Below are 27,208 nucleotides of genomic sequence, written 5' to 3'. Positions count from 1 at the left end.
CCCTGGGTTCAGGCAATTCTCCTGCCTCAGCCTCCTGAGTAGCTGGGATTACAGGCACACGCCACCATGCTCAGCTGATTTTTTGTATTTTTAGTAGAGACGGGGTTTCACCATGTTGACCAGGATGGTCTCGATCTCTTGACCTCGTGATCCACCCGCCTCGGCCTCCCAAAGTGCTGGGATTACAGGCGTGAGCCACCGCGCCCGGCCCCTACTTGAGTTTTTATTCTGATGGCTGCCAGTGGTGATTTTCTCAGTTCCATCATTCCTTCCACATTAGTTGGTTGGCATGCCTCTGTTAGAAATAGCTTTTTGCTTGATCTTTTACTGATTTATTTGTGTATTTATCCATTTGTTTATTCGCCTCACTCTTGAATTCCTATTCTATTCAATGGTTTATAATGTATAACGTACTTTGATGCTTATGTTGTCTCAAATGTGGCAGCTCCTTTAAGATGACGCCCATGTCCTTTTTTGAGCTCATTTTTCCCTTTTGTCATAACAAAATGATCCAGGCTTATCTTAAAGCTTTTTTTTTTTTGGCCACAATTCTGGAATCAGCCTTTTCTCCAAGGAGTTCTGGTTTCTCTTTCAGCGGAGAATGATAGGAAATGGTGTTTAGAAGCCCAGATCTGCAGGCTAGGTATTTACTAAGGTGTCACTGCTTCTAGCCCTCTTAGTAGTCAGCCAGGAAATACATGTATTTGTATATCAGACACACACACACTCTCTCTCTTCTCTGTGTATTCTACAGTTTTCTATTATGTATATCAAAATCCATGAGTTCATGTGGATACCTCCATTTTTAACCCAGCACTACGGGTTTCATTACAGTCTTCCTTCTTCCCACATGTATAACTCTTTCTTCAGTGAGAAGACCGGCTCCCACTCTCCTCACCGTATTTACATCTTTGCGCATTCCTCAGTGTGAAACCAAGCTTCCAGCCCAGTGGTCACTTTCTTGACCCCATCCCTGCAGATCCCCTAGTCCCAGCTGCCCCAAAGGAAGAGAAAAAAAAAATCAATAAATATTATGTTAAAAAAAAAAGAGATGGTGCTCACTTCAGCAGCACATATACTGGAAAAAAAAAAAAAGAGACGAAGATAAGGAAAGGGAAAGAGAAAGGAGGAAGCTACAGGGGAAGTTTTATAGAAGAAAATATTTTATTTTTCTTTATTTTTGTTTGTTTATTTACTTATTTATTTTAGAGATGAGGTCCCGCTTTGTTACGCAGGCTGGAGTGCAGTGGAATGAACATAGCTCACTGCCACCTCACATTACTGGGCTCAAGAGATCATCCCACCTAAGCCTTCCTAGTCACTCGGACTACGGGCCACCATGCCCAGATAATTTGTCATTTTTTTTGTAGAGACGGGGTCTCGCCATCTTGTCCAGGCTTGTCTTGAACTCCTGGGCTCAAGCGATCCTCTGATTTCAGTCTCCCAAAGTGAGAAGGGAATATTTCAAATATTGTACTTGCTCTTGTCCATACCTTGATTGGTCTAGCTGAAAGTATGATATAAACAGAAGGTGAATGATATATCCTGATGAGTCTCACAAATATAGCTGCATTTGGAGAGAAGTGAAGGACTGAGGTAAATTTCTATAGAGAAAATAACCTAAAAACTGTTTTTTACAAGTCCAGAGTATCTATAAATCAGTGTTTGACATCAGGGTATCGATAGGCAGGGAGAAAAGCTACAGATTTCCAGGGGTTAATACCGAACTGTGGGAAAAATCTGACGCCTGTGGATATGACCTCCACGCTGCAGTGTGATGCCTGGCACAGGACATTTAATAATTCTTGAAGATAAAACAGCACAGAGAATAGCCAGTAAATCAGATTCAACTCAACAGATCCCGCCCTCACCAACTTGAGCTCTTAGATTACGGGAAAAAATACTGATAGAATGGTTGACTCTAGTCTTGCTATTACACAGAAGGGACAAGAACTATGTGTCTGATTGTGAAGAGATGCACGTCAAGAAGAATTCAATTCTATCACATACAAATGAATTACATGTCTGGACAGACCTGCCACTACAAGTATGTACAATGTTTTAAAAAAGCACAGAAACAGCACAAACATAGAGAAAAAAAGAAGGAAGGAAGGAAAAGAAAAGAAAGAAGTAAAAAGGGAGGGGGGAAGGAAGGAAGGAAAAGAAAGAAAAGAGAAAAAGGGGAGGGAGGAGGAAGGAAGGAAGGTAGGAAGGAGGGATGGAGGGAGGGAAGGAAGGAAGGAAAAGAAAAAGAAAAAAGAAAAAAGGGAGTGAGGGGAAGGAAGGAAGAAAGGAAGGAGGGAGGGAGGAAGGAAGGAAGGGAGGGAGGGAGGGAGGAAGGAAGTTAGGAAGGAAGGAAGGGAGGGAGGGAGGGAGGAAGTTAGGAAGGAAGGGAGGGAGGGAGGAAGGAAGGGAGGGAGAGAGGGAGAAGCCAGACTGAATGGGAGGGAGGAAGGAAAAAATTAAGAGAGAACACAACAGAAGGAAAGAAAAATTTCATAAGAGTTTCATAGTACGGGAATAATATAAAAACCAATTCAGTAAAATAAAAGCTAAAATATGAGATAATTTAAAAACAAAAGTAGAGGCCGGGCGCAGTGGCTCACGTCTGTAATCCCAGCACTTTGGGAGGCCGAGGCGGGTGGATCACGAGGTCAAGAGATCGAGACCATCCTGGTCAACATGGTGAAACCCCGTCTCTACTAAAAATACAAAAAATCAGCTGGGCATGGTGGCGTGTGCCTATAATCCCAGCTACTCAGGAGGCTGAGGCAGGAGAATTGCCTGAACCCAGGAGGCGGAGGTTGCGGTGAGCCGAGATCGCGCCATTGCACTCCAGCCTGGGTAACAAGAGCGAAACTCCGTCTCAAAAAAAAAAAAACAAAGGTTGATTTTAAGAAAAAAAATCAAAGACCCAAACAAAATCACAGAGGTAACAGATAAACCAGAAATATCCATAAATGAAGAACACAGCTGATAATAAATGATTGACATTGGGAAAAGCTTAGGATAATCATATTGAATACAGAGGAGAAGGACAAAGAGATTAAAGCAATTGGAAGAAACAGAAAAAAACGGATAGGGGGCAAAGGAAACAAGTCCACAGTCCCAGATGCAGAGAAGCCAACAAATGAAACAGGAAATGTATTCAAAGCATAATAAAAACCGTTTTTTTCTTAAAGGAGAACAGAATTTTTAGGTCAAAATAAGCAGATTTTATTTTAGAAAAAAATTAAAATAATTAACTATAAGGTATACTCTGAATACGTTTTTGCAATTAAAGGATAACATATCTGTCAAAAGCCACAAAGACTCTGAGATTTCACCCTCCTTGCAAACTAACAATTTAGCTTGCCACGGATTCACGGATGCTGATAGAAAACACAGAATTTCCTATCAGCATCCATGAATCAGAGTTAGAGAACTTTGTTGCTCGCCACAAGCACAGCATGCAGCATGAGCATCAGAATATTTGCACTGGTTCCCCTTATCTCCAAAAATTCAAGGGCGACACGATCCATGGGCCCAGATGGGTGTGACACACACACAGTAGGTGGGTTTGCATCTCAGATGAGGAGCCCCCAGACGTGGGACTCCTTGAGCAAGCAGGAGGCAAGCCAGTCCCCCTCCTCTCTGGGGAGTGAGTACACATTGATAGTGATGCTCTGTTCTCTTCGAACTACTTAGCTGCCTACATGACTGGCTACAGAAACTGCTTGGTATCAGGGGGTGGAGACGTCATGCCATCTGGCACTCTCGGCAAAAATGTGCAGAGACACCCAGGCTCCTTATTGAACCACCTCTCTAAGCAGCAGCCTCCACACACTGAGGTAGAGCAGGAAATAAAAATACATTAGTCTCAGACTCTTCCACAGCAATGTATGATGCTAGTGGATAAGAAACACCTTTACAATATTTCTCAGGGAAAGATTTTTCCTAGCTTAGTTGTGGTTCACACACTGGGCAGTAGGTAGATCCTCACAGGCATGAAAGAACCCTGGGCTAATAGCGCCAATGAGGTGGGGGAGGGAGGACTCGACCATGGAAAAATGAATGAAAATGCTGCAGAAAAGAGATCAATACACACTCAGAAAATACTTTACCTAATGACTGTTCTGGAAGAAATAATGATAAATGGATAATAAATCCATCCAACCAAGTAATAAGTTAAAACAAAGGTGATTCACTCTCTATAAACCAATGCTTCAATAAGGAAACACGGATCTTCAGTACTGACTGTGCCTTTATGGTATGTGTGTTTTCCTGATATTCGTCCCAGTCCCAGTACTGCTACTAATTTTCTCTCTGGCCAAAATAAGGGCATTTGTCTACTCTTTCATAACCAAAAAACTGTTGTTATGAAAAGAAAGCTTTTTCTTGCCATTACTTACTATCTCCGTGGCAGAGCAGCGGCCCCAGTGTATAAGCTGCTTCGGAATGGGGTCGGCCTCCGTCCATCATCACGATCTGAGTGACTGGCAGGTGCTCCTTTTGGGAAAAGACTATTGTGTCACTGGTCCTAAAAATAAACCACCAAAACCCTTAAAATTATTCTGATTAACATACCGGCAAAATTAACTCTGATCCCTTATTGCAATTTGAAGCAACATCACAGGACTTAACATAACACTTAGCATTTTCAATATTTTGAGAGCACAGAGACTACCATGAATCTAAATCAGGATGGGCAAACATTCTGTGTAAAGGACCATACAGTAAGCGATCTTGGCTCAGCAGGCCACGCAGCTTCTCGCAGCCACGACCCAACTCTGCCACCAATGTATGAAAGCAACCACAGACACAGATAGGCATGGCTGGGTTGCAATAAAAATTATGGACATGAAATTTGGATTTCATACAAGTTTTATGTGTCATGAAATATTCTTTTTATTTTTCAACCTTTTAAAAATGTTAAAAAAAATTCTTAGCTCACTGCCATACAAAAACAGACTAGTGGTCTGGATTTCGCCCAAAGCAGGTGGTTATCAACTCCTGACCCATTTGCCAGTTCCTGATCTAAATGATTACAGAGAATAAAGAGGACAAATCAAGAAGGGTGGTCATTTTGTGAGCATGGGATATTATATTAATATTATATTAATATTTTCAAGATTCTTAAGCATATAACTTCCCTTCTAAAATTGTCTTAGAGTAATATCTAAATGATTATTCATTACAAATAAAAATAGTAACACTGGATTTAGACATTCATTTTGCAGAATATTAACTTATCATTAATTTTTTAAAGTCCTTTTAAAATATATACATTACCCTTATAAGTAATATATAGACTAATGCATGTGAAAGTGGTCTGTGAAATGCTGCTCCCAGTAGTTCAGTCAATAAACACAGGCAGGGCACAGAGGCTCACGCCTGTAATCCCAACACTTTGGGAGACTGAGGGGGGCAGATTGCTTGAGCTCAGGAGTTTGAAACCAGCCTGGGCAACATAGTAAGGCCCCGTCTTTACAAAAAATACAAAAATTAGCTGGGCGTGGTGACACACACCTGTAGTCTCAGCTATGTGGGAGGCTGAGGTGGGAGGATACCTTAAGTCTGGGAGGTAGAGGCTGGAGTGAGCCATGTTTCCAGCCAGGGTGACAAAGTGGGACCAAAGTTTCCAGCCTGGGTGACAAAGTGAGACCCTGTCTCAAAAAATACAAAATACAAACAATCAAATTCTAACACTTAGTGCTCACCTTTTGTTGAACAGGCACTGTCTTGGGAATTGTGGACACAGAATAAAAAATATAGTCTCTGTCTTCTGAAAGCATACAGCCTATTGGATACCATGAGTATTAATTATGTGACTGGGAAAATAAATACACATGTCTGGATCCACTACAAAGAGACCTGGAGGATACCCTAGGAGACCCTCGGGTCCTGGTCTTAGCTACGCCACTAATTTTGTCTCTGCCCAAACTGAAGGCATTTGTCTACTCTTCTGTAAAAATATTTTATTATATGTATATAAATGTATATGTAATAAATATTTGGCCAATAATAAATATTGCATGTATGCATTTGTAATAAAATGCTTATATTTATATACATGTTTATATTTTATTATATATTTGCTTCAAGTGCATGTGTATTCTTATTTACAGATAAAACACTCTTAGTCCAGTTACTCGTTATGATATAGAAACTCTATAGAATCTAGTGAATATTTTTTTTAATTGCCCAGTTCCCAAACCTTCTTTTGTATGCATTTGTGGCAAAAAAAAAATCATAACTGATATGTCATCATTTGCAACACTTTTGTATTTTCAAAATAAGGTTTTCTAAATTAACAAAAATTAAATTGGTATGTCAAACTTGTACATATATTGGGGGTACATGTGATATTTTGATACCTGAATACAATGCGTAATGATCAAATCAGGGTAACTGTGATATCCATCACTTTGAGCATTTATCCTTCATTGTGGTGGGAACATTACAATTCTCCTCTAGCTATTTTGAAATAGCTAATAAATTACTGGTAACTATAATCTCCCTAGCACTATCAAATACTAGAACTTATTTTACTTAACTGTACTTTTGTACCCACTAATCAACTTCTTTTATAAAAGACTTTAGGCATCAAAGTTTCAAACTGGAAAAGACAGAACTAAAATAAAATGGCTATATTATTTAAGATTATTTCCTGAAAAAAATACACTCTATGGTAAAGAAAGCTTATTTCTAAAATTCAGACCAAAATCCCATTGCCTTACCTAGTTAAGACTCTGTCAGTTATTTTTATGCAAATAATAGAATACAGATTATGTAAAGGCATCACCATTCAGCTTTAGAGTAGACTGATGGTAGACAAGCTAGAAATATGTCTCCTGGTAAATGAGGTAGGTCTAGGAAATTTTTTATTAATGCGGTAGCCATTAAAAATTACTATTCCAACTTCTGTGATTATCATTTTAGCAAGTCTACTAGAGAAAATGCAATTTTATTATTTATGGAGGATGCTTGAATTTTAAAGATCTATTTCGCATGAAAGCTTCAAGTTTCATTCCATTTTTAATGTTGACTGTGCAGAATACTGAGAATGTCTGAAATCCACAGTGCATTTCAGTTCATTTGGGCAGATACTATAATACAGTTTTGTTTTTTCAGTTGTTTTGGAAAGATTGGTGTTTTCAGTCTGAGCAAAAAGATGGTCAGTATTTTTTCACCAATTTCTTATTGTTACAGGCAGATTCCCAACCTTTGCAGATCAAAATAGAATACTCAAGATTTGTCACAGTTATCAGACTTCTTCAAAACTTCCTAATAGGAATATCTCATTTTTCTTCTTTTCTCCCTATTATTTTCTAAAGCTTACACTATAGTCTACACTTGGAAATAGTGCATTCATAGGTACCATAATCTCTTGCAGCAGTATTAAAAATTCAGTAAGAGAACTTTCAAAGACTTTTGGCTTTTAATTTTATATTTTATTAAAAATTTTATTTATTAAAAATTCCTATTGTTCTTGAAATTGTGCTTTCCTAGGAAGTGTGAAAACGTCCAAAAGCTACTACTTATTATTTGCCAGATAACTTTATTTAAGGCAAAGTAGAGCCATAAATTTGGGCGGCTGCAAAGAAACCTAAAAGGGAGAAACATTGAGTCAACTTTCACTTTTAATGATTATTTTGGGGTAGTAGGTCAGCAATAATAAAATCATTATGATCCACACGCAACCCACTTAAAAAATTTCCAGATTCTCAATTTCTGTTAATTGCCTATCTTTTAGTCAATTCAACCAGCATTAATTACTATAGCAATATAGCATGTCTTGACAGCTAACAGAATTAGTCTCTTCACGTTGTTTTTCATCTTAAAAATTACCTTGCTTATCCTTTCATCCTTAATTTCCATGTGAATTTTAAAACCAACTTGTTGCAATCTACACAAACAAGTAAACCACCACATTTTTTGGAATTTCATTAAAATTATAGATTAATTTGAGGAGAATGTCAACTTTGAAAGAAGGTATCTCACCAGCCGCATTATTGGTATTTTGGACTAATTTTTTTTTGTTATGAGGGGTTGTCCTGTGCATTGTTAAGATGTTTAGCAGCACCCTGACTTCTAATTAATAGACGCCAATATAAACAACCTTCCTCTCTGTGTGACGACAAAAAAGTCTTCGGACAATGCCAAATGTCCCCTAAGGGTCAAAATTACCTGATTGAGAACCACTTCTTTAAGATACTGAGTCATATTATCCACGACAGTAGTGAGTCAATCCATTTATTTGGCTGTCCTTAATTCTCTTGACAAAGATTCATAATTTTTTCCATTAAAGTACTGCAGTTATTCCACAGAACTTTACATTTTTTTAATATTGCAAATACATTTTTACTAGGTTTGTAACAGTAATTATTTTATGATTTTAAAGAAATTCAAGACTGACCATAAATTCAGTAAACTTATTGAACTATCATTTTTCCTGATATTTCTTTATATTATTTTGGATTTTCTATGTAGGCAATCATGTCATCTACAATATGTGCCGTTTGTTTCTTTTCCAAACTTTTCATCACTTACATGTATTTTATCTTCTGTTGTGTCTGTAACTGACACATGCATGAGCTTTTAAAAGTTATGTTTGTTATTGATTATAATTAAGCGTATAGTTTCTATCATGGCAATTCTGTAAAATTTGTTAAGATTCCATCCATTTGCAATATTTTCTATACTTGCTCAATAATATTGTATAATACATTCTATAAAAGTTTTTCTTTACTCAACTTGATATATGGCTGCTGTATCAAGTTTATGAATTATAATATTAAAATATTCTTATCTGCTTCACTTATTCATTCCCAAAAATGTTATGTTAAATTATTCTACTGTTTTGGGTGTCACTTTGCCTTTGCATATTTATTACTTCTTTACATATTTTGAACACTCTGATGATGCATACAAGTGTAGGGTAATGAGATCGTTCTAGTGAGTCCATCGTAGCATTAGACAGAATTCAAGTTTATCCCTAACACTGCTTTTTGTCTTAGTCTGACTTACAGCTATATCTGCTTTCTTTTGATCTGTATTTACTTGGTAAATATTTTCCATTTTTTTAGTTTCAACTTCACTGAATGCTTATATTTTATCTTCTGTAAACAAGATATAGCTTCTTTACAAATCCAGTATGATAAAATCTAATGTCTGGTTTTTAAATAAACACAGTTTACTCATATTTATTATGATTATTTGTACACTTGTATGCATTTAAACCACCTTATTTTATGCTTTTTATTTGTGCTTATTTTTTAAAGACTCTAAGATAATCACAGAAAAGGCCTATTTAAATTATTAGAAGTAAAATAATATAGTTACATGTGTCATCATTACACTAGGAAAACAACTTGCGGATTTTTGCAGACAGTTGAATTATATGTTATATGTATATTTTAGAGACTATACAAGTGTCTTTGAACACAGTCCACTCTACATTTATACACATACATTGACTTGCAGTGTAGCTTAATATTTTAAGTCATTATAGTGCCTTTTAAATATATTTGTTTATATAATAAATCTTTGGCATATCATAGTTATTTGATAGAACTTTCCTACTGTAACTGAGGAACTGTCTGATCATTAGCTATTTTTTAAGTAATATACTTTCGATGAGCTGCTGATTACAGGTACACCTTATGGAAAAATGGTGATGGTTTATATTAACACCACCACTGGCTACCTCAACAGACAGATACCTGAAGAGACTTAAAATAGCTTTCACTTTACTTTCATTTCTGAATACTATTTTTTTATCATAAACTTCCCACCAAGAAAACCTTACTAGGGATCTCAGTAATAGAAAATACTGAATAAAAACTAAGATTTAGGTTCTTATTTCTACATCTTAATCTATATTATTATAATTATAAATCTATTCATTTTATAAGGTTGGTAAATTCTAGTTTTATAAACTGAAAAATCAGTTTTATTTGAAAAAATTAAAATAGAAATTGGAATTCCCCACCCCAATCCCATACACACACCCACATTTACAAAACATTTTCTGCAAAGTTGGGACAGAATTTGAGAATGCTTATGGTCTTACTGCTGAATAGACCTGTCTACCAGAAGGTGCAAAGTAAATAAAATAAGATTAAAAAGCAAGTGACTCCACAATGCTCCCTTCTGAATGTAGGAGGGGATTTAATTTTTAAGACCTGTATCTCTCCTAAATTTGTTTTCCAAATGAAAGCCCAAGTCTTCTGTCACACGAATGCAGTCCTTTATGGTGCTGCAGTGTCACAGCTAAGGGTGTCAGTGGACCTGCACCCACTTCAGTTTCTCCTATCCCCCTCCTCGGAGTCAGTGCATGGGAAGGTCACTCAATACAGATGGCTCCAAGTGATGCGTTCCTCTGGTTACTGCCCTAAGTATATGTGAAGTCTACAATAAAGTATGCACTTAACACTAATAGAGAGTTCCGTAACAAAAAATGGTTAACATTCTTCTAATTAAGTTATAAAGCCACTAGCATATATACCATTCTGGCTTTCTTGCAATAACCTGCCAATGATCTCCTCTCTGACCTATAGAAAATGTGGGTGGGAACAGACTAATGAGCTGGAGGGCTGGAGCCCTTGCAGGCAGAAGCCCCTTGTGGAATGGAGGAAATGAAAACCTCTAGGATTGTTAAAGATGTCCCTCAAAAGATTTGAAGGTGGCTGTTTGTCTCATTACGGAGCCCAAAGCTAACAAATGTCATCACACTATAATACCAGACACTTTAAAATGTACATCATACAAAATCTTGTATAAAAGCATTTTAATAGATGGGAGGTTACTTCAGACCTGAAATTAAGGGTGGCCAGACTTGAAACTGTGGATCGGATTTGTTCTTCTTACTCACTGCACTAAAACTGCATTCATTTTTAAGTAAGAGAAAGCTATATTAGGATTGTACATCAAAATATTGAAAAAGAGTGTCTCATAAATCTATATGATCATTTTGTAATTTTCAACTTGAGGAAGAGTAAAAATAATACCGATGTAAGTGTATAGTATGTATTCTATAGAAAACTCCAGTAGATTCAAGTGAGTTTTTCCAATTTCACAATATTTTTTAAAGTGATAGAAAATAGACTTTTTTATGCCAAATAAATAAGTGGACTAGCATGTAGGCCAAATAATAAACTCAATTTTCAGGAATCAAATTACTGCTTAGATTAGATATTTTATGTTCAAATCAACTATACCAACACGTGGATTGACCATTATTATTATTATTTTTTTTTTTTGAGGTGAAGTCTCACCCTGTCGCCCAGGCTGGAGTGCAGGGGCGCAATCTTGGCCCACAGCAACCTCCTGGGTTTAAGCGATTCTCCTGTCTCAGCCTCCTGAGGAGCTAGAACTACAGGTACACACCACTACATCTGGCTAATTTTTGTATTTTTAGTAGAGACAGCATTTCATCACATTGGCCAGGCTGGTCAACCTCCTGAACTCAGGTGATTCACCCACCTCAGCCTCCCAAAGTGCTGGGATTACAGGCGTGAGCCACTGTGTCTGGCCTAAGATTTTTTTAAAAGCATGTACTCTGCATGATCTAGCTATTCTATGACAATGCTTTTTAAGTTGCTGACATGAACCCAAAGATTAAAAACATTTACGCATTACAAATTTAAAAAAAAGAAAACCAATATACATTTCAATAATAACCTCAAAAAGAACTTCTGAAATAAAGAGGCATTGCAATCTACATGAGAAAATTTTTCTGCTCAAAGAAAAGCTTACAGTATACTTTTCAAATTCCTGAAATTCTATGTTAGTTGTTTCAAAGTGTAGTCTACAGAACACTTGGTGCTCAAAGTTTTGCTATCGCACTAAAGAACAGTTCAGTGAGTATGGGAAATTGTTGCTTCTACAAAATAAACACAGTCCTTTTACGCAGGACCTCTGAGAGTTCTAATGTGTTAATATTACTGTTAATTTCTAAAAGAATGATAGAATGTGCAGCATTATATCCCAAATCATTTTAAGACAAAGATTTGGAGAAATTCGCTTTTTGAATTGCCACATGAATACTAGATTGATTGATTAATTAACTAAACTAAACTAAACTAAACTTCCAAGAGAATAACATTTGATTTCCAGTGATTGAAAAACTTACCAGCTGTTTCTATTTCAGGAAAAATAAAACACACATTATCCAGTATTCACAATGAAATAGTAAATCTCTAGCCATAAAATTTAATCATTAGATTAACTGACCATATTTCATCAAAACTTATATTTCAACTTGCTTGAGCATACTTTAATCTAGTTACCTTTTTGTACCAGCTTGTCTGACATTTAATTAACTATGCATAATTAAAAAATAAAAACTACATTTTTGTGCAGGGAAATCATGTGGAAATCACCATTCATTCCGGCCAGCATCACAGTTGCAGTAATATTGAGAATCAATGCAGTTCCCCTCTAATCCACAAGTACACTTTTGAGCATCAGGCAGAGAACCTCCCCAGTAAGTGTGTGTTTCATTGGTTCTTCCAACCCACCAGCTCAGTGGGGTTCCATCTGAAAGACAAGTATGAGAAGATGTCATCTACTTTGTCCCTCACCACCACCCTCCCCATATAACTCCCTGTACTCCCAGCTGTAAAGTACGTGTGTGTCAGAGATAGAGAGAAAATGAGACTATACTTAAAAACCTGTATTTTACCTCTGAAACAAAGATATTTCTTTAACACGCTAACCAATGTTTTTCCACCAATACTTCAATATCTAGGCTTAAATGACTCCCACCTATTATTCTTTTATTAGAATTTAGTCCTTAGTTGCACTTGATATTATATACTTTCCATAGAAATAACATTCATAAAACATTCACCATTAAGATAAATACCAGAGTAATCTGCATACTACAGATAAAATCTATTTGAAATTATGAAATGTTCATTGAGAAAATTTAATATTATACAAAGATACTGATTTGATCTCATTACATCTTTTTGCTAACTAGCTGTGTGTTACACATTTGGAAAGATATGGTACTCTTTGTAAGGACTTATAAATTTTTGGAGGCCTGTGTTTTTATTGTATTGGATGTCCTGACTTTTTATCTGGAGGCTAAAGAAATGGCACTGATAGGCCTTTTTCATCTCTGAAACAAAGTGCCGTGGGTCAACTACAGCTCTGACTAGTGCACCTCCTCCTGAGCAATGACAATGATTAAATTGTAGAGCCAGACACTGACTTAGGTCTATAGAGCCACATATTAGGACAAGGGATGCTTCTGGGGATAGGTAGTGAAGGTTGGGGTGATGGAGTACACATCACAGAATTTAAAAAGCAGGTGTCAGGCCACCCATCTTAAAAAGTGGAAGGGGACCAGGGGAAACAAGTTGCAGTTGTCACAGATTAGGGCATGAGGAAAATAAAATTGGATTAAGTCAACCAATTTTTTAAACATGCTTGGTCATATGGTGCTTTTTTTCAAATTTCAATAGGTTGTTACCATTGCGATATGAATTGAGATCTGGAACTTAGCTTCTACCTTATTGCTTATCACAACTCAATTATAACTCATTCTTAGATAAGATCTCTGCATTCATTACTACCACTGCTGACCACTGCTGTCCACTGCCCACCCGTCTGCCCCCCCAAAAAAAAAAAGCGATCTGGGAAAATTTAAAGAGGAATTAGTATCAGGAATCTTTTTAAAAATGTGCTAAAAGCTTTGTCACTAAAAACTGAAAGGTATTCTTAAAAATTAATATACCTTTCTAGGAATGCCACTTTAAAAATTGCCTACTTCACCATTAAATGGAAACAGATTAAAGAGCAAAACACTCATTATATCCTAATGTACAAGTGCCAATTTACATCTAAATCTCCCATATTCCCTATAAAGTAGTAAAAACATATATTTTTAGAAACAGTAACAAAAAGACTTAAGGGGGAACTTCTAGACTGATAAAGGATTATATAGATTTGTCTATTCCTGCAATTTCCACCAAATTTAATGATAGATTCCAGAAATAATACAGAAGACAACCAAAGAGGATTCTGAGAGGTAGAAAGAGGAAGGTTATGTTTCCAGGACTGGAAAATACAATAACGTTAACTTTTAAAAAAACTCTAAATGGGCTCAAGAATACAGTGAAGAAGACAGAGGATAGAATCAGTGAACTTAAGGACACATCAATAGACTTTATCTAACCTGACCAAAAAAGAGAAAATAGACTGAATATAAAAATAACTGAGCCATAGGGACCTATTAGACAACAGCATCAGAATCTCAAAAAGAGAGTGTGCTGAAAGAGTACTGAAGAAATACTGGCTATAAATGTCCCACATGTGGTGAAAGATATTAAACTCACAGATTTAAGAAGTAAAGTAAGTCCAAAAAGGAATAAGCCCAAAATATATGCACACCAAGATTCATCATAATTGAACTTTTTGGAAACAAAACAAAAAAAAATTGAAAGAAGGCTGAGAGAATAACACATTATCTGTAAGAGAACACTAATTTGAATGATAATAGATTACTCATCTGAAATTATAGAACCAGAAGAAATGGGATTTTTTTTCAGGGCTGATACAAAAGAATTGTCAACTATAAATTCTATATCCAGAGCAACTGTCATTCAAGAATAAAATGGAAATAAAACCTTTTTAACACAAAAGAAAACTAAAATAATTTGTTGCTAGAAGACATTCCCTGAAGAATGGCTAAAGGGAAGTTTTTCAAAAGGAAAGGAACTTAGAAGGATTCTTGGAACATCAGGAAACAAATGAAAAAAGAAGAAATATGGGTAAATATAACAGACTATCCTTATCATTAATTTTCGAAATAACATATAATTGACACAAAAATTGTAATACCATATGATACTCAAGACAACGATATTTAGAAGTGTGAAAAATAAAGGACCCAAATAGAAATAAGGATTCTATATTTCATTCTAAGGGTGAAAATATTTAAGATTGACTGTGATAAGTCACATATATATACTATAATATCAAGCAAACAGTAAGAAAATTATAAAAATTACCTTAAATGTAAATGTCAAATATAATAAAAGGCAGAGATTGGCAGAGTGAACTGAAACAAAAACACAACTAGGTATTTCTAAGACACTCACTTCAAAGTAAACATAGGTAGGTTAAAAATAACAGGATGGAAAAAATACACTCTGCAAATTAATTTTGAAAGAAAACAGAATGGCTATCTCATAAAACAGACTTCAGAACAAAAATACTAGAACCAAAGAGGGACATTACTTAATGATTTCTTTTTTTAAATCACCAGGAAGACATAAATGAGTATGCAAGAAAACAACGGACCCTTACAAAAATGAAGCCAGAAAAGACTTCTAGTTTCCAACCTGACATAACATTAGGAGACTGGAAGTCATCACTCCCATTCTCACAACAAGAAAACATCTGAACTAACTAAAAATCAACAATTCTTCTTAGATCCAATAGAGAGTTAAAGTCATAGGAAAAACATTACTCCGGAAGCTGCAGAGACAAGTGAAAGCAGTATTGCCCCTAATGCAGCAAAAGCAGATGGTGTAATCTGGAAAGAACACTTACAATGTAATTGACTAATTGATGGGTCCTAAGCAAGGACAAGCTTGAGAGATTATAAACTACGAGAGTGAGGGATAAGCCTTGGTCAACACACTTTCACGAGTTTTACCTCCAGGAGGTAACTCATTATGTTCTCAGGATAAAGATAGGAGAAAAATGCTCTATGTCTCCAGCACAGGGAGGGAAGGAGTAAACATTTTGAAATAAGCACAGAACATTATGTTCTCCTTAACAACATTCTAACTACCTCACAAAAAACTAGTTTACTAGAGCCTAAACCACCTAGGGGAAGGGAAATACCCAGCACCAGCCCTGTCTAACCTTCTTTTCTCACCCAAGGGAAGGGGAAAGAAGCTGAGAAGCACTCTGAAGGTCAGTCAAGAAGACAGTCTCCCTAAAAGACTGACCTAATCATAGGAGTATAGGATGCTTCTCCTCTCTCTACACCTTACCATCACATCAGTAAGTTACCTGTATAGTAACAGCAGATTTCAAATGAAAAAGCTGTCAATTTTAGTCCCTATTTAAGATAGACTCTCTAGGGAAGCTCAAATGAAACAGAATAAAGAAAAATAAAAGGACCTTAGAGGAAATTATAGCTTCTGACACCACAGTGATGCAAAGATCAAACACGGACTACTCACCAGATAAACATAAAACCTTACATTAAAGGCCTCCTTACCTCAGTTCCTTTGCCAATACAACATGTTGGGCTTTCAACAGAAAACTACAAGGCATGCTAAAGCCAAAAAATGCAGTCTTAAGACACAAAGCAAGCAAATATGCAGATATGACAGATTTGGAAATATCAGATAAGAAATTTGAAATAATCAATATGCTAAGGGCCCTATGTTGAAAAAATGGACAACATGTAAGAACAGGCAATCTAAACAAAAGATATGAAATCTCTAAGAAAAAATCAGAAGGAAACTTAGAGATTAAAAAAAGTATAAGAAATGTAGGTCTTTGATGGGCTCATCAAAAACTGGAACCACTGGGAAGCCTGGGAAGTGCTGAGGAAAGAATCAGAGAGCTTGAAGATATGTCAATAAAAATTTTCCATTAAACACAAAGAGGAAAAAAATGAAACACAGTATCCAAAGTCTGTTGGACAATTTCAAACAGTGTAACACATGTAACCCATAATGAGAATACCAGAAGTAGAAGGAAGACAGTGAGAACCAGAAGAAATATTTAAAATTATGATGGTTGAGAATGTTTCAGAATTAATGGCAGACATTAAACTACAGGTTCAGGAATCTCAGCAAACACCAAGCAGGTTAAATACAAAAAAAAAAAAAAAAAAAATCCACACCTAGCCATATCATATTTAAAATGCAAAAAATCAAAGAGTTTCTTAAAATTAAAATAAAATCTTGAAAGAAACCAGAGTAAAATAAAACACCTTACCTACAAAGGAGCAAGGATGAAAATTATGACAGATTTCTTTTAAGAAACCATGCAAGCAAGAATAAAGTGAAATATTTAAACTGTTGAGAGAAAACACACGCTAATATAAAAATCTGTATCCAGTAAAATTATCCTAAATAGCAAAGTAGAAATAAAGACTATCTTAGATAAACAGAAATTTATGAACTCTTTCTCCAGTAGGTCTAACTTGCAAGCCATGTTAACAGAAGTTCTTCAGAGAAAAGAAAAACAATATAAGTCAGAAATTCAGAACTACATAAAGGTAGAAGCATTAGACAAGGAATAAATAAATGTAAAATAAAATCTAGTGTCTTCTTAATTGATGTAATAGGTAACAGTTCTAAATAATAATACTAACAATGTATTGGGTGATTATAGCTATGAATAAGTAAAATGAGTGATAGCAATGTAATACAAATTAGAAGGAGTGGAAATACTGTTACAAAGTACCAGCACCATCAATGAAGTGGAATAGTGTTATTTGAAAGTAGATTGTTATAATATATATTTCATACTCAAAGGCTACCACAAAAAAAATTACTAAGAAATGTAATTAATATTCTAGGAGGAATGAGGATATTGAATCGTATAAAATGTTCAATTAAAACCAAAAACGTGAGAGAGGAATTCAGGAAAAAAAGAAGAAACAAGGACAACCAATAAAAAAGAGTTACAGTATTACAAATATTAACCCAAGTATCAATAATCACTCTAAATGTAAACAGTCTAAATATACCAATGAAGACAGAGACTGTCAGAATGGACAAAAAAAAAAAAAAAAAAAAAATCCCATGATCCGGCTATGTATATTGCCTGCTGAAATCTTCTTTAAATATAAAATAGCAGGTAGATTTAAAGAGCTAGAGAAAGACATACCATGCTAACACTAACCAAAAGAAAGCCAGAGTAGCTAAATTAATTTCAGACAAAGCCAACTGCAGAGCAAGGAAAATTATCAGGGATGAAAAAGGGCATTAGACAAGGAGTCAATACAATAAGAAGACATATTGCTACTTAATGTGTATGTACCTAGCAACAGAAAGTCAAAATATGTTAGGGGGAAACTGATAGAACTGCAAGGACAGAGAGACAAATCCATTATTGCCACTGGAGACTTCAACATCCCTCTATGAGTAAGTGACAGACCCAGCAGGAAGAAAATCATTAAAGATAGATTTGAACTGAACAGCACCATCCATCAACTGGATCTAAGTGAATGCTTGAGAATTCAATTAGCGTCACAGAATACTTTATCCAGCCACTGCAGAATACACATTCTTCTCAAATACAAATGCACAATTCATTAAGTTAAACCACATTGTAGGCTATAGAACACTTTACCAAATTTAAAAGAATAGAAATCATACAAGGTATGTTCTTGAATCAGAATGGAATTAAACTAATAATAGCAAAAAGAGAACTGAAATATCTTCAAATACCAAAAAATTTAAAAACACATTTCTAAATAATAAAACATGGTGAAAGAGAAAGTCTCAAGACAGAAAAAAAAAATTTTTTTTAACTAAGCCAGTGATTAATAACCTCCCCAAACAGAAGGCACCAAGCCCAGATGATTCATTGGTGAATTCTATCAACATTGAAGAAATAAATGATAACAATTTTCCACAATCTGTTGCAGAAAAAAAGAAGCAGAATAACTATTTCTTAACTCATTCCATGGGCCAGCATTACTCTAATGCCAAAACCAGCAAAGCCTTACAAAAAAAAAGTAAACTGCAAACAAATACCTCTCCTGAACATGGATGAAGCAATCCTTAAAAAATATTAGCAAATTGGATCCAACAATGTATAAAAATAAACACCATAACAAATGCAATTTGCCCCACGTGTGCCTTTAACATTTAAAAATTAATACAGTCCATCAGACCAACAAGGTAAAGTATACAAATCATATGCTTTTAGTACATTCTGCTCAATTTTTATGTAAACTTAAAATTGTTAAAAAATATAAAGCCTATTACTATAAGAAACTGATGGAGTGGAATGGAAAAATAAACAGATCCACAATTACGGTACAGATTTCAAAATGTCTCTCTTAGCAACTGACAGAACTACTGGACAACAAATTTAAAAGAACTAAAATCACACAAAATATATTCTCTAAGCATAATGGAATCAAACCAGAAATCAATACAAGAAAGACAAAAAGAAAATCACTAAACACTTAAAAATTTTTAAAAATATACTTCTAAATAAGCTATAGGTCAAAGAAGATGCTTCAAAGAAATTTGTTAAAATACTTAAATGAAAATGAAACTACATGATAAACTAAATGAAAATGGGAACACAACATATCAAAATATGTGGAAAAAACTGTGTTGATAGGGAAAATTTTGGACTAAATGCTTCCATTAGGAAAGAGGAAAACCCTGAAGCCAATAATGTAAGTTCTTATATCTAGAAATTGGAAAAAAAAAAAAAGGCGAAATTCCCTCATACAAGCTAAAGGAAAGGGACAACAAAGAGAGGAGTGGATGTCAATAAAATCTGAAACAGAAAAATAATGGAGAAAATCATGAAATGAAAATCTAGTTTCTAAAAACAGTAAGACTGAAAAACTTCTATCAAGACTGACAGATAAAAAGAGATGAGACAAACTATGAATATGAGAAAGTAAGTGGATATCACTACAGATGCTGCAAACATTAAACTAACAACAAGAAAATACTATAAATAATTCTATACAAATCAACTTGACAATTTAGATTAATGGACCAATTTCTCAAAAAGTACAAACTACCACAATTCGCCTTACATGAAATAGGTAATTTAAGTAATTATAACTTAAGAAAACTGAATTCATAATTTAAAATCACTGAAAAAAAAAAAAAAAAAGAATCTCTTGGCCCATATGGTTTTACTGGAGAATTCTTTTTTTCCTTTTCTTTTTTAGAGGAAGTCTCATTCTGTTGCCCAGGCTGGAGTGCAGTGGTGTGACCTTGGCTAACTGCAACCTCTGCCTCCCATGTTCAAGCAATTCTCCTGCCTCGGCCTCCTGAGTAGCTGAGATTACAGATGTGCACCACCACGTCCAGCTTATTTTTTATTTTACTTTATTTTTTTTGAGACAAGGTCTTGTTCTGTCACCCAGGCTGGAGTGCAGTGGCTCGATGTCCACTCACTGCAACCTCCGCTTCCCGGTTTCAAGCAATTCTCCTGCCTCAGCCTCCTGAGTAGCTGGGATTACAGGCATGTGCCACCATGGCCAGTTAATTTTTGTGTTTTTAGTAGAGAAGGGGTTTCACCATGTTGATCAGGCTGGTCTCAAACTCCTGACCTCAAGTGACCCACCTGCCTCAGCTTCCCAAAGTGCCGAGATTACAGGCGTGAACCACCCTGATGGGCCTTACTGGAGAATTCTACCAAATGTTTAAAGAAAAATTAAAGTCAATTTTACATAATCTCTTCTAGAAAACAAAGATTATAGAAGGCTACCAAATTCATTTTATATAGGCAGTATTGTCCTGATACTGAAACCAGATAAAAACAATATGAAAAAAAGAAAACTACGTATCAGTATTTCTTATGAATGAATGCAAAAATATTCAATAAAATATTAACAAACCAAACTCATTAGAATTTTTTAAATACATTAGAAATGTATTTTTTAAATTATACATTATGGCCAAATGGGAGTTGCTCTCATTATGCAAAGCTGATTCAATATATCAACAGACAAAAGAAGAAATATAATGTTAATACCAATTGACACAGAAAAGACATTTGACAAAAATCCAATGTCCTTTCAAAATAAAAACTGTCAGCCAACTAGGAATAAAAGGGAACTACCTCAACATAACATAGGAAAAGAAATGAATACTTTCCCCCTAAGACAGGAAACAAGGCAAGGATGTCTGCCCTCACCACTCCAGTTCAACCTAGTACTTAAAGTCTAGCTACTGCAATAAAGTAAGAAAAATAAATTATCTGCATATAGATTGACAAGGGAGAAATAAAGCTGACTCTATCTGCAGATGACCTGATTTCCCATATAGAAAATCCCAAGGAATCTAAAAAAAAGTTAAGTTCAAAAAAGTAAGAGGATATAAGATCACTATAAACAATTATATTTCTATACTCTTTTTTTATGATCCATTCTTTTTTAAACTATACTTTAAATTCTGGGATACATGTGCAGAACATGCAGGTTTGTTAAGGTATACACGTGCCACGGTGGTTTGTGGCACCCATCAACCCGTAATCTACATTAGGTATTTCTCCTAATGCTATTCCTCCCCTACCCCCCTGCCCCTCAACAGGCCCGGGTGTGTGGAAATCCATTTCCAGCTTCATCCTTATCCTTTTTATGGCTGCATAGTATTTCATGGTGTATATGTGCCACATTTTCTTTATCCAGTCTATTACTGATGGGCATCTGGGTTGGTTCTAAGTCTTTGTTACTCTGAACAGTGCTGCAGTAAACATGAATGTACATATATGTTAATAGTAAAATGATTTATAATCCTTTGGGTATATACCTGGTAGTGGGATTGCTGGGTCAAATGGTATTTCTGGTTCTAGATCCTTGAGGAATTGTCACACTGTCTTCCACAATGGTTGATCTAATTTACACTCCCACCAACAGTGTAAAAGCATTACACACATCTACAAGCATCTGATTTTTGACCAACCTGACAAAAAGAAGCAACGGGGAAAGGATTCCCTACTTAATAAATGGTGTTTGGAAAACTGGCTGGCCATATGCAGAAAACTGAAACTGGACCCCTTCCTTACACTTTATACAAAAATTAACTCAAGATAGATTAAAGACGTAAACATAAGACATAAAACCATAAAAACCCTGGGAGAAAAGCTATGGAATACTGTTCAGGACATAGGCATGGGCAAAGACTTCATGACTGAAACACCAAAAGCAATGGCAACAAAAGCCAAAATTGACAAATGGGATCTAATTAAACTAAAGAGCTTTAGGACAGCAAAAGAAACTGTCATCAGAGTGAACAGTCAACCTACAGAATGGGAGAAAATTTTTGCAATCTAGCCATCTAACAAAGTGCTAATATTCAGAATCTACAAAGAATTTAAACAAATTTACATTAAAAAAACAAACAACTCCATTAAAAAGTGAGCAAAGGATATGAACAGACACTTCTCAAAAGAAGACATTTATGCAGCCAGCAAACATGAAAAAAGCTCATCATCACTGATCATTATATTCCTATATTCTAATAATAAACACAAGTAAATAGAAATTTAAAGCACAACAGAACTTATAATCAATCAAGAAACTGTCTAAATGCCTAAGCATACTTATAAAACATAACCTCTGGATGCTAAGTATTACAAAATGCTGAGGCAAGAAATCACAGATCCAAATAAATGAAAAGTTACCTCATGTTCATGGATTGGAAGACTCGAAATAGTAAAGTCATCAATTTTCCCTACATTGAGCTATACGTTTAATGTCATTCCCATCAAAATTCTAGCAAGATTTTGTAGACATAAATTTATGATAAATTTATACAGAATGTGGCAAGTTATGGCTTAATTAAACAATCTCAAAAAAGAAAAATAAAGCAGGAGGAATACCTCATGCCTGCTATACAGCTATTCAAGACAGTGTTCAATACAGTGTGATATTGGTGGAGGGATATAAATTAATGAAACAGATAAAGAATGCATAAACAGACCCACCACACAAATATGTTAACCAATTTTTAACACTATTAAAAATGCAATTCAATGCAGGAAGGATAATCTTTCCAACAAATGGTTCCAGGGCAACTGAACATTCATAGTCAGAGAGAGTGAGAGAGAATCAACTCTCACATCTTACATAAAATGGATCCCCAAAGAGGGCATGGAATTAAAAGTAAAAGGTAAAATTACAACACTTTTAGGAAAAATATTCAAAATTTTTGGAATTGGAATTTAGGGTTAGGTAAAGAATTTTTAGAATTGACACAAAGTGTATGATCTAAAAGGGAAACATGATAAACTGAATCGCATCAAAAAACTTTTGTTCTAAAAAAATCCAGTGAAGACAACAAATTAGACAAGCAACAGAGTTTGAAAAAATATTCACAAATCACATATCCAACAAATGGCTAGTATCTACAATATATAAAGAATTGAAAATTCAGCAGTTACAAAACAAAATAAACAAATCCAAACAATCCAATCAGAAAATGGAACAACAACAACAACAAAAACATGTGCAGATGTCTATCTCACTGAAAAGGATATACAGATGGCAAATAAGCATTATGAAAACATGCTCAGTATTATTAGACATCAGGGAGAGGCAAATTAAAGCCACGATAAAGACATTACTACATACTTACCAGAATAGCTAAAATATGCTGGCAACACCAAATGCTAATGAGGATGTGGAGGAAATGAAATCCTCATACACTGTTGGGGGGGAATGGTACAACCATTCTAGAAACCATTTTGGCAACTTTTTATAAAACTAAGTATGCTAAGTATGCAATTACCATATGGCCTACCAACTGCACTTTGGGGCATTAATGCCAGAGAAATGAAAACGTATGCTTGCATAAAACCTATATACAATGTTCATAAAAGCTTTATTCATAATTACCCCAGACTTTAAATGAACAACCCAAGTGCTCCTCAATGAGTGAACAAACTCTGGTATATCCATGCCACTAATTACTAATCAGCAATGAAAAGGAACAAATTACTGATATACACAACCATGCAAATGAATCTAGAGGGGATTACATGGGGTAGAAAAACCTCAATTACAAAGAGTACATACTATATAATTTCATTTACATAACACTGTTGAAATTTAAAATTCCCCATAGAAATGGAGAGCATATTAGTAGTTGCCAGGGGTTTTACACTGGTGGGTGGGAGGAAGGAGGGTGTAGGTGTGGTTATCAATGGGTAATAGGAGAAATTCTTGTGCTGATGGAAATACTGTGTGCCTTGACTGTATGAATGTCAGTATCCTCGCTGTGATATTGCACTACAGTTCTACAAGATGTTACCCTGGGGTGGTGGGGGATGGCTTACAGGCTACTCAAGGTTCCCTCTACTACATCTCACAAGTGTATGGAAATCTACAATCATCTCACAAAAAATTTTTAAAATTCTCTTTTCATAGGAAAATTATCACTGACTGGTTTAGAATATTCTATTTCTTGTGTTATTTTAGCACCTAGCCCAGAAGTTTCCAAAAGATGGCCCGGGGATTTTTTTTGTTAACAATTCCAGAGCCAGGGCTGCACTTCAGACCAATTAAACAATCATTCCTGGCTGTAGGACACAGTACACCAGCATCAGTACAATTTCAGAATCAGGTGTTACTTCATTTTACAGTGTAGTAAAGTATATGATTAAAGTTCCTTCTGATCTGTTTCCACTAGCAAGGCAAAGCATGTCAGATCTCTTATCATAAAGGAAATTTAGGCCATGTTATCCTCCCATTTCACCCCTGTATTAAACAGGAGCTCCAGAAATATAGGGTCCAGCTTAGATGTTTGTCTAAATTGAGTTTATATTTAAAATTCTCCAGTGGCATCTTTGCTGTGGCGGTCATAAGACACACAAATGAGGAATGCTTATCTATTGAGTATGTATAGAAAAGGAACACTGTTTTGTTCCTTGAGTAGTTTTACACAGTCATATTCTTTTCATTTTCAACCACTGATTCTCCAAATTAAAATGTTTTATTTTTGCTGTTTTAGAATAATCCTTAAGTCTAGGAATAAAGCCAAACAGGTAATAGCTAGTAAACACATTAATTAAATACTAGCCCTGTTGGGAGAATTTCCTTGCTGACCTGTGCAGTGTTCAGACTATGGACTAGTCCCTATGTGAGGTGCTTTCTCACTGACTCATTAGGGGCTCTGGTTTTCTGGTTCCATTAGATGTTCCCTCCCTGGCAGCTTGCTCAGTGTCTTCACTTTGCCTTGCATCCCTGGTTAACCAATCCAATATATTTTGTTCCATACTCCTGGCTTAGTTTTCTGTAACTATCTTTCTCACTGATTAAAATTCAACAGAAATGAACTAACAAATAATTAAGTTTTGTAATGCCAACTTTTAAAAGCTGAAGAACTGGGAATGAGAATTTATTACTTACTGAACTTATGTAGACTATCTCATTTACAAAAGAAACCCCGAGAGATCCATACTACAGGGTTCACTTCATCGAAGAGGAAACAGAGTCTGAGAAAGATTAACCAGCGACCTAAATTTCCACAGCTGCTAAGTGACAGACTTAGCATTTGAACTTCACACTGTGAATACAATGAGACCTTTGCTCTTTCTACTAGGCCAAATTGGCTGGCAGGCATCCAAAGGAGAGTCATCACCCTGGGAAGGGACTGAAGTACAAATTACACAGGTCAAGCACAGTGGGTAAGATTTAAGAATCTGAAAGGCAGACAGGGGTTGAGGGAATGGGAAGGCCATCCAGATAGTGGAAATGATCTGGCATATTCCAGGGGCTGATTGGCCAGGACAGATTAGGAAGCCAATGCAGGTATGGGTTGGTGGATCTGCACAAACCACCTTCAGGTGACAGTCATACAGCACTGCGGAGAAACATTAAGTTTACCCTGCCCCCATGGCTCTGTGGAGGATACCTTTTAGTTTTTAATTAGTAATAGGTGGGTACCAGCTGCCTACTTAGTATATTCCTGAGTTATGTGTAAATGTAGAGTGCCTGTGTATTAATAAGAATCACCTCTCAAAGAGCAAATAAATGCGTGGATGAGAATCTGCTCGGGCCTTCAGCCTGGAGAGCTGTCAGCCCAGAGGCTCTCAGGCAATTGGTCCCCAGGATAGATCCACTCTCTAGTGCCGTCTGCGTGTCTGCCTCTCAATACCTTCAGCGCCGCCTGGGTGGGGGTCTCCCAACCAAACCGGTACACCATTTTTCAACTTAACAAAAGAAAATTTTGTATTGAAAATTTAAGAGTGAAATTGATTTCAGTGGCTTTATTATGCTACTGACATATACTTTTTTGTTTGTTTAAGACAAGGTGTTGCTCTGCTGCCCAAGCTGGAGGGCAGTGGAGCAATCACAGTTCACTGCAGCCTGGACCTCCTGGGCGTTAGTGATCCTCCCGACTATATACTATTTGTGATTGCTAAATTAAAAAAAAAAAAAAAGGCAAATTTCAGTATTTACCTATAATAAGTAGTAACAAGTGCTTTCAAGAAACCATATGGAAGCTATGTTGGGGAGCAGTGGAGCGTTCTGCAAGGAACCTCAGGGATTCTGGAAAGTGGGGAGAAGTTGGCTTTTGACTTAGAAGAGGGTTTTGATGCAGAGTTTCCTAAAGATTACTTCCATTTATGAAGAGTGAGGTATACATTTCTCAAGATATAATTTCAGAAAAATGAGAGACCCACTGAAAACGTTTGTAATAACTCTAGTAATTATTTCATCCTAGACCAAAGTGACAGTGGCGGGGCTGAGGAAGGGCATATTGAAATAAAAGGGAGGAAACGACAGTTCCAGGTGGATGCAGAGGAAGACTTGGAGTCCAAGAGTAAGGAGGTTACTGGTTCCCACTGGTCTCCATGAAAAACTCTGTGAGACCCATCCTGCCCTACAGCCATTATCCCCACTATGAATGGAAAGCTAATTCATAAGTTATTAGTAGAATTTCCCTGGATAAAAAAGGACAACGCTGAGCGTCTCTCCAAGGTCAGGAGGGCGCTCCTGGTTGCTCTTTAGTCCAGCCAAGAACAAGAAGAGACAGAGACAGCGGTCAGGGCTTTGAACTAAGCCTTTTCTCCCTGGAAACGCATCTCGGGCCGCGCCCCCGAACCCGCGCGCCCCTGCAGCCCCCAACTGCAGCGCTTACCTCGCAAGTCCGGCCGCCGCGCCGTCCCGCAGCGCAGAGCCAGCCGCTGCTCGCAGCGCTCCGCCAGGCCCACCGCGGCCCGCAGCTGCCCCGCGCCCGCCGCGTACGCGAAGGAGGCCGCCGAGCGCGGGCGTCCGCTGGGGGCGCCTGGCACGGTCACCGCGTCGGGGCCGCCGTGCCGCACCACGGTCCACGCGGCGTCTGCTGAGCGGAAACGGGCAAAGGAGAGGCATCACTGGGCGGCAGAGGCCAGCAGGAAGGGGCAAAGCAGACGCGTCTTCTGTGCGAATTAACTTTTAATTGAAATTTGCATGACTGCACGTTTGGCCCGATTTGAGGGGTTGGACTCGTATAACAATGCACTGAGTCAGAAAGCCTCTAAGACAAAGCATATCAGGAGA

At 36.4% G+C, this 27,208-nt stretch overlaps 1 protein-coding gene across 4 annotated transcripts in view; it reads right to left on the bottom strand.

Moving 5' to 3' along the window:
* The window catches only part of LOC116541840 (contactin-associated protein-like 3), a 74,611-nt gene that overhangs the window by 31,798 nt on the left and 15,605 nt on the right, over window positions 1-27,208 (bottom strand). For 2 of the 4 annotated variants that reach the window (XM_032266342.1, XM_032266339.1), the window contains 3 exons: window positions 26,808-27,008; window positions 12,366-12,522; window positions 4,392-4,519 (listed from right to left, as the gene is read on the bottom strand). In XM_032266342.1, coding sequence (XP_032122233.1) covers window positions 4,392-4,519; window positions 12,366-12,522; window positions 26,808-27,008 — 486 coding nt within the window. Of the gene's footprint in view, window positions 1-4,391; window positions 4,520-12,365; window positions 12,523-26,807; window positions 27,012-27,208 lie in introns of all 4 variants that reach the window. The other 2 variants (XM_032266340.1, XM_032266338.1) reach the window with 1 other exon arrangement.

This window comes from Sapajus apella, unplaced genomic scaffold (assembly GCF_009761245.1).
Source record: "Sapajus apella isolate SASKATOON/1434 unplaced genomic scaffold, GSC_monkey_1.0 scaffold157, whole genome shotgun sequence".
NCBI lineage: Eukaryota > Metazoa > Chordata > Mammalia > Primates > Cebidae > Sapajus > Sapajus apella.
This window is presented reverse-complemented; position numbering and strand designations above follow the sequence as displayed.